Source organism: Thrips palmi, unplaced genomic scaffold (assembly GCF_012932325.1).
Source record: "Thrips palmi isolate BJ-2018 unplaced genomic scaffold, TpBJ-2018v1 HiC_scaffold_4, whole genome shotgun sequence".
NCBI classification, from domain to species: domain Eukaryota; kingdom Metazoa; phylum Arthropoda; class Insecta; order Thysanoptera; family Thripidae; genus Thrips; species Thrips palmi.
Window position 1 is genome coordinate 9,369,191 of NW_023144631.1, and position 8,869 is coordinate 9,378,059.

Below are 8,869 nucleotides of genomic sequence, written 5' to 3' on the forward strand. Positions count from 1 at the left end.
CGTATTTACTTTGGCCGAACCACACGCGCCGTTCGGAGCGTTTTGGATCACTTCCCTTCCCCCTCGCCGCGCCGGCCGCGCCGGCCCTCACACTGATGAAGTGATGGGGCCGACGTCTGGCGCGTGGCCTCCATGGCCTTCGCGACGGCGCGACCACGACGCTCGCGACCCCGCAGCCAGCCCACAGCTGAGCCGGCATAAGTGAGTGCGAACTCCCGTCGCTCGGTGGCGACCGCGGTTCTAATCGTCACTCAGGGGCAAGGTCATCAGTACCCTTGACACCCAACCAAAATCCAAGGTCAAGGGCCTTCCACGACAGCCCCTCCCCCTGGCAATGTATGGCGGGAAAAGAAAAGTACATCGTCAGTAACAACCTTCTTTAATGGCAATCAGGAAACAGGTCGAAACACTACTACAAACAGAAGTATAACGAGGGTCACTGAATTTTCCGAGAGATAAAACAGTATCTACAAACAAGTTTAAATCGGCATTTCAAAAAATGAGTGGAATGGTTGTAAATTCAATATTATTATGACATTGTACACACATTACGTAGCTTATAAGTACCAAGCTCCTAAAAACGCATTCCCACAAACAATGGTACTGAGTAAAAAAAGGGCTTACATATATAGCATTATGATCGAAATTAACAAAACAAAAACACTGTACATACGGATGTATGATACGATAGCACCGCGCAATTCACATAAACCACGCATTCATTGCGGAAAAAAAAGCTTTTCCCCTGATAAATTAAATACGCTGCTTGAAAAAAAAGGAAGCGCGAAACAAAAAGAAACACGCCCCCCCACCGGAGTATTTTTTTTTTACGTCTTTGATCCGCGAGGGGGGTTATAGAGAGAGGGGGGGAGGGGGGAGTGTGCACGAGCGTACGAGTGTGAGCATTGTGCGAGAGGCGTGTGTGGGGTGGCCGGGTGGCCATTAGACCGATACAGTGTGCTCAGCCAGGCCGAGCCAGGCTCAGCGCCATCCCCCCGAGTCGGCACTTCCTACTAATCATGTCCTAATGACGCCAAGCGACGCCAAGCAGGAAGGGGAAAAGAAGGTGGGGAGGAAGAGGTACAGAGGCGTTCACTCACTAGGGAAAGTATACCACTAGTTGGACCGACTAAATTTTAGTTTACAACAATGGGTATACATTACTTCTTGACTCCGAAAAATCAAAAAAAAATTTCGGTAACACAAGTTTTTCTGTTGAGTACTCCATCGTCAGCCACTCACGCACACACTCTCGCTCGCACTCACACGCACTCGCCCAAGCGCTCCCTCAGGTACACACGCACTCAACCACGCACTCCCTCAGTCCGAGCCCTTGGGCTTGGCCATCTGGTCGGCCAGCACCTTGAGCACCAGGTCGTACATCCTCGCCCAGGCGGTGGTCGTCTCGGCCGTCATGATGCTGGGGCCCAGCTTGTCCTGCAGGGTCTGCACCAGGATGCCCCCGAGAGCCTGGAGGACAGACAGAGGTTTAATTTCGCTCCCTTGGAACACGAACCATCGAACTGCGGTCTCAGTGCACACCTTGAAGTGCTCCAGGGTGACGCGGCGGCGGACGTGGTTGTCGGCCAGCTTGCGCACCATGGCGTCCAGGCAGGCCACGTCGCCCAGGTTGTCCACCATGGAGGTGAGAGCGTACATGACGGAGCTCACGTGCGCGCGGAGGCGCGCGTCCTCGCTGTACTCGGCCCACTGCTTGCCGCGGGCGAACGGGAACATGTCCCTCACGTCCGGGTGCTTCTCGAACAGCCTGTGCATGTCACAAAGTTATACAAGGGGACCGCCAAGGCTACACAAAATGCAATCGTTATGGACGAAATCTTCAAAAGTAATCCAATCCATCGTCTTTTCGGGACAAAATGACTGCACTCACAGCCGGAAGAGGTGGGAGCCGTTGCCGGCGGCGTCCTTCTTGACGAGCGCCCAGGTGGTGGTCAGCAAGTGCTTGTCCTTGGGGCTGAGACCCGTGACGGGGTCCACCTCGGTGCTGAGCGGCCACAAGTAGCTGAGGATGATGCCCATCTGGAGACAGAGACATCAGCCAAAGTTGAGAGAGAGCCTGTCAGCCCCTGTCAGCGTGCTGGCGGGGCTGGCGGCCTGGGGGATGATTACCGCAGGAAATGGCTTCTGCTTTGTGCCTTCGAGCCCTTATCCTCTCCAAACTCGGCATTCACCAGCGCCTCATTAACTCAGCGGTAAGTATGTGCTAAATGCATTTCGGAAAGAAGTCCCGCGCCGTCACCATGGCGACAGTCGCAGAGTCCGCGCGCCCTCCCACACTGTGAAAAAAAGTCAGGCGAACGCAAAAAAAGAAGACTCGCGTTTGGATTTGAACTCCCGCGTATCCTTCCCGCAAACGCCGCAGCCTCGGCCAAACTGTGGCTGCTCACTTTGTTATTGACCTCGGCAACTTTTCACGGTGTGTACCCGCGGAAGCGGCAACTCCGCGCAAATAGTATTGACTGTGCGCGCCGCCCCGAAAGCAAAGAGAGACACCATTACCCCCAAACAAACTCCGGGCAAGGAGGCGCGTGCGCCGCGTGGTCGGTCGTCCTCTTCGACGAGCCGTTCGGGCCAACAATCGCAACGCAATTAGTGCTTTTCAAGCACCGTCCAAGCAGGTGCGTAGTTAAAACGCAAGTCACGCAATAAGTATCTCGCCGTGATTTGGATTTAAATGCGTGGGGCTCGAATCGCATGTGAAAGTAATCTGTCACTTGAAACGGGCCGAGTTAGTTATCACATAATCAGGGTCAGGCATTAGGGGCGTTATCAATTCCGAGAGGGAAAGCCCGGGCGCGGTGGGGAGGGGGGAGGGGAAGGGGAGGGGGTGTCTGGCAGCCCCGCGCTCCACCACACTGGCATCTCGAGTGGCGCGCATTGGCCGCATTGGCGCGCTGCAACTCTGGCGGGCGGGAGAGTGTTCACCGTGACGGGTCTCCCGATTAAGCATTCTCGCATCGGACAACATTGCGCAACAGCTCGTCCTCCCGGAGTGCATTATTTAGGCCGGCGGGCCGCAGCCGTGCTGCATTATGCGTGCGGAGCGAGAGAGAGGGAGAGAGAGGGAGAGGGAGAGAGAGAGAGAGGGAGAGAGAGAGGGAGGGAGAGAGAGAGAGGAGAGAAGAGAGAGAGAGAGAGAAGAGAGAGAGAGAGAGAGAGAGAGGGAGAGAGAGAGAGAGGGAGAGAGAGAGAGGGAGAGAGAGAGAGGGAGAGAGAGAGAGGGAGGGAGAGAGAGGGGGGGAGAGAGAGAGAGAGAGAGAGAGAGAGAGAGAGAGAGAGAGAGAGAGAGAGAGAGAGAGAGAGAGAGAAAAAAGCGGAGTACGGCCCTCCCCCTGGCGTAGCGTAGCGCGCGTAGCGTAAGCGTCTAGCGTGGCGGGGCGGGCGAGACTCTTTGTCTGCACGTACGAGGGAGCGAGGCAGACTCTCACTGCGCGTGCCACGACGTAAAGGAGGGGGCGAGACACCCTTTTTCTCTGCACGTGCCACTACCTACATGGATAAGGGGCGGCCCCAATGTGTCTGCACGAACACACATGACTCGCAACAAGGGCTATCAGAGGGCTTCAATAATTATCTTATTTCTTGTCAACGAGTTATGGAAAAGGATTACATTAGATAAGGATAGGACACCACGTAGTTTAGTTCACATGATTAGGGTTGTGAGCGCCCCCCCACGGCAGGGGCTACCGAATCGTGTGGTATGGGCGTTACGCATTGCTCGAGTCTAACCTGACCCATGGGCAAAACAGGCCTGTACCTCAAAACAAAGTCAGTCGGCCATCCTTTGCTGCAACGCGGCGCTGATAAACGGCATTCAAACGGTTTGGCTCCCTGGAGCCCTGCCTGCCTTGCCGGCGCAGGAGGCTGAGTGGAACCACTACGTGACGGGCGCCGCGCCGCCACACGCACGCTATCGCGCGTACTCGTGTTTGATCGCAATGCACGGACTCGTGTGTTAGCATGCACGGACGCTAATGCGGGAGGACGTCCCGACCAGCACACACACACACTCACACGAGCACGGCACCGGAAACAGTACTCAAAATACTTGGCGCGCTCCGGGGTTAAAATGAATGACTTCCCGTACTCAAACATTTAGGCTGACGCGTCCTTGGTCTTCCTGAACTTGGCGCGCCACGTTCAAACGAACGTGACACGATTGTCGATTCGCATTCAAGTAGGACGTGTGGCCTTGCTGGTTTTGAGGCGAGCTTGCTTGTATGGAACATCGCAAACTCATCGGGCAGTACCGGGTGCCCGGGAAAATACAGGACAGTGCGATGGGTGGCCTACCCTGGCTGAGCCGCAGGCGCGCCTGCCGAGCGGCGTTCGGGTGGCTGGCGAGCAGTGGTGGGGGAATGGCAGTGGGGATCGGGCAGTGGGGGCCAAGGTGGAGGGGCAGCAAAGGGTAGGATAAGGCTCCAGGGGCACCCACGACAACCCACGCGACACCCTGTCTTGCAAGCACCCTTTCAGAGTCGCGGGCTGCGAGATCCTGGCGCTTGTCCTGGCGACACCGTTTGCGGGGTCCTCGTGGCACCCCCGTTGATATCTTCGCGAGGATCTCGCGACCCGCGACTCTGAAAGGGTGTTTGCAAAGCAGGGTGGTCGCGACTCTGAAGGGGGAGTCGCGGGGTTGTCGTGGGTGCCCCTGGAGCCCTTTCCTACCCTTTGCTGCCCCTCCACCCTTTGGGCCCCCACTGCCCGATCCCCACTGCCTTTCCCCCACCACTGCTCGCCAGCCACCCGAACGCCGCTCGGGAGGCGCGCCTGCGGCTCAGCCAGGGTAGGCCACCCATCGCACTGTCCTGTATTTTCCCGGGCACCCGGTACAGTGTTAAGTGCCAGCCACGAGTAAAAGAGCGCGCTGCCCACTCGAAGCTGTTGTTCCCCCTCCTTCCTTCTTCCTATTGGCAGTGACTTGTCCAAGTCCTTATCGCGAGATCATATCACAAATATCAAAACAGCGCGGCGTTCGCAGGCCGAGGGATTCCCTGAGACAGCCTCCACGGCTAGTAGCAGCAGCAGCACCCAGGCCGACCCAGGTGGTCGCGCCGTAGCGCCGGCAACCCGTCAAGCGTCAAGGCCGCCGAGGCCGTCAAGGACGCAGGCCGGCGTCGAACCCTCCGCCCTACACCCAGCGCTGGCCGCTTGTTTTCGAACAGGAAGACGCACTATCAGCTGTTGCCGGCATCTCCCCGACTGGGCGCACGTCGCGGCTGCACACTGATTCGTCGCTCTGTCTCTCTCGCACCTGTGCGGGACGCCCCATGAGTGCGAGAGAGACAGAGCGATGGAAACGACTGTCTGAACGGTGGCCGCGGTGCCGTCGCGCAGCCGAGGCAGGCCGTCGTGGATGGGCTTGGTTCCGGCCAGCCGCCACCAGCCGCCCACTCGCCCAGTCGGACACCGGCGCTAGGCGCTAGTTTGTTCCCGTCCGTTCCGTTCCGAGCCGATGACGATGGCTTCGGCGTGCTTCGGCGCCACGCCATGATTGTCCCATAGAAGCAACGAACACAGAACTCGGGACGGGCTTTGTTTCGGCGGTGACCGGTAGGCAGGCGCCGTGCTGTGCCGCGCCGTGCCGCGCCGTGCCGCGCCTCGCGCTGTCTGCTGTTGACACTCCCACCAGCCTCAAGTGACAGCTGGCGGGGCGCGGGCAGGGCGCGGGGCTCTCCTCCAGCACGGCTCCGGCACGACTCCAGCACGGCACCGGCCTGGTTGCTGGAGTGCTGGACAATGCTTACCTTGGTGCCTGGCGTGCTCGGCGTGCTCGGCGTGCTCGGTGGGCCAGGACCCGCAGTGGCGCGACGGGACCGGGAGACTGAGACCGACTGAGGCACGGGGGCACGGCACAGCGCGGTCGAGGCGACGGCGACTGACTTGACTCGACGCCTGGCCGCCTGGCCGGGCCGCACAGCAACGGCCGCCACGCCGCCACGCCGCCACTGCTGTGCTGCCAGCTCGGGCGGGCCGCCGTGCAGCCCGGCAGCCGCGAGCCACCCACCACACACACCACGGCCACAGCCGCTACAGCCGCGGAGCAGAGCCCGCGGCGCCCGCAGATAACGTGTTGCATATCGGGCAATAGCGCTACCGCGTGGAGCGCGACGGCGGCCAGGGCGGCCAGGGCGGCCAGGTCAGAGGTGGCGCCGGCCAGGGCCAGACCGACGTATTTGGTGGCCCGAGTCTCAAGGGCGGCGCGACCGCCAGCCCGCCAGCCCGCCAGCCCGCCAGCCCACCACGCCAGCCCGCCAGCCCACCACGCCAGGCCGCCAGGGCCCAGAGCACAAGCAACCGGGTCGGCAATGTCTCGCGCCTTGCAGGAGGCTTTGGAGTAGGGCGGCCCGGCAGCACCGCACCCGCACAGCGCCGCCCGCCGGACAGGAAGGTGCCCCCCGGGCCCAGGAAGGCGATGCGATGCGATGGCGGGCACGGCGCGGCACACCAGCACACCAGTAAAAGAAGGCACGGTGTCACTTATTCAGCACGGCACCGCGCGTCGTGTGGCGGGGAGGGGAGGGGCGGGGCGAGGAGGGGTGGGCGTATGTGGGTCGAATGTGTTCGAAAAGGCAAGGCGGTGGAAAGGCCGAGGAGAGAGGCCGCGCGCCGCGCATTAACCCTTCAGCCTTCAGGTGACGTGTTGTTCGAAACGGGGGGAGGGGTTGCGTGACACTGTCGAGGAGCAGGGCGAAAAGAGACTGTCCTCAAGTCGACCTGCCCCAACTGTCCCAAACTGTCGCACTTTGAGCACGATGCGCAAGAGTTCCATTTTTTTTTCGAAATGTCTTTTGTCTCTCGGAAAACGGTCAGACATCAATACCCTGGGAACAGAAAAACTGAATGTCATGTTGACGTCCAGTGAGCTAAAAGAGGATGCCATTTTGAAATTATCATTTGACATCAAGGCGACCTTTTCTGTTCCTTCGGACCATACACGACTAGACTTCATCGTGGTTATCGATAAGACGAAGCCACGTCCCGCATTGACAATGATGTCATGTCTAAAATTATCGTTTGACATCATGGTGACCGATGGTGACCCTTTCCTGTTCCACCAACAAACTTCATCGTGGTTATCGAACCACGTGCCGACCAGAGGTGGGTTGTTGTTTCAGTGTTTTTTTCTTTTTTTTTCGATGCGGTAGAGACCCCGCCCTCGCAGGCAGGGAGTACTCCCAGTGCCCGCCGCTACTCCACGTGTCTGGCACACTGGCACGCGCCCGGCGTCGCGACGCGTCCGTCGCTTTGGACTCGTGCGGTGGCGCGGCTGGCGCGTCTGGCGCCCGCCAAGTCCAAGAAGGCCGTGGTCGAGCTGGGCCGCCGATGCCTCAGCGATGGCGAGGACGGCGAGCGCCTCGTTGCAGGCCGGCCCGTCAGCCCGTCACACACCAGTGTAATGCGGGACGGCCTACCCCTGCCTCCGCAGGCGCGCGGTCGGGGCCAAGCCGGCCAACCCGGGCAAACCGCACACCGTGCTGGGCGGGGCTGGGCGGGACGGCGGGACGCGTTCGAGAAGGCAACCGCAAAGCAGCCGTCTGGGTCACATCATCGGCCGCCCCATCAGGCTGCCTCCGAGTCACCACCCACCGGGGAAGCCATTGGTCACGGACCGGACATAGGTCTGGATCCAGCAGTGCATGCAGTGCGGGCAGAATGGAGAGCGAGACTCAACGCCGTCGATGTGTGGACCTCGGTTTGGGACTTCAGGTTTACCGTCAGGTTCACCCAGGTTCTGCTCCGGCTGACGCTGCCCAGCCAGCCCTGCCGAGGCATGGCCAAGGCCAGACTACCAGACCGCACTACCCTCTGACCCTCTCGTGCCGATGCCCCGCCCAGCCCGGCCCGGCCGGCATGCCATTGCCATTGTGAGACTGCCATTCACGAGTTTATCCAATCAATTCGGCGTCCGTCCGGCTAGCTGCTTCACTCATTTAGCAGAGCGGCAGAGCGACTAGGCGGGCGAGGCGGTTGCCGCGACGGCCGGCAGGGGGCGCACTGCACCGCGCGCGGGGCGCGGGCCGCGCGGGGGGTATCGCCGCGCTGCGCGCTCGGCAGCGCTCGGCTCGGCGGCGAGGGAGGACCGGGGAGGACCGGCCCCCGGCCCCGACCGGCCCCGGCCGCCTGAAGGCCCTGAGGGCTGGCTGCCTGGCCGCCCGGCCGCCCCAAAGACCCACCCGGCGGCCCCACGGCCCCTCATTCGAACAGAGGCGAGCCGAGGCGGCGTGCGGGTCGCACCAGGACGGCGAGGCCAGATGACGTGCGCAGGGCGCCGCGGGCACTCCTCCCTCGCCTGCCTGGCCTGCCTGGCCTGCCCCGCCACGGCCGTGGACGCCACGCGACCCTTTCAGTTCATCGACGAGCCATCGATCCGCATCGTCCGGGCGTCGCCGTCGCCGCTGTCGTGGTCGTGTTCGTGGTCGTCGTGCTCCTCGGAGGGCGACGCGCTGCCCGTCGCGCTGCCCGCCGCCGTCGCCACCGGGATGTCGTTGACGCTGTGACGGCCAGCCGGACGGACAAACGTGGCCTGCGTGTGGCCCCCGGGCTGGTGCGCCCCCAGGGCCTGCTCGGCCTGCTCGGAGTGCTCGGCGTGCCCGTCGCGTGGATTGCCTGAACGAGGACGTGCATGGTGTGGTGCGGCGCGGCGCGAGGCGAGGACATCCTGCCGGTGAGTGAACCTCCTCGCAGGCCGCCAGTTCGGCCGGTTCGACGGCGACCCCTTGGAGCCTCCACTCCGAGAGTCGGTCTGGCTGGAGGCTCTGGGGCTGCCGCCGAACTTCGGCCTGGTCCCGCGGGAGTGTGGCTGTGCGGCTCGCGGGCGCGCTTCGCCGAGTTTACAGCCCTTCCG

At 61.6% G+C, this 8,869-nt stretch overlaps 1 protein-coding gene across 1 annotated transcript; it reads right to left on the reverse strand.

Annotated features, from left to right (window-relative positions):
• Positions 1-363: 363 nt before the first annotated feature.
• Positions 364-5,928, reverse strand: LOC117649652 (globin-2 B chain-like). Its single transcript, XM_034392591.1, has 4 exons — positions 5,769-5,928; positions 1,892-2,040; positions 1,543-1,768; positions 364-1,470 (listed from the first exon to the last, which is right to left on the reverse strand). Exons 2-4 carry the CDS (start codon positions 2,038-2,040, stop codon positions 1,321-1,323), a joined length of 525 nt encoding a protein of 174 aa, XP_034248482.1. The 5' UTR covers positions 5,769-5,928; the 3' UTR covers positions 364-1,320.
• Between the last annotated feature and the right edge of the window lie 2,941 nt (positions 5,929-8,869).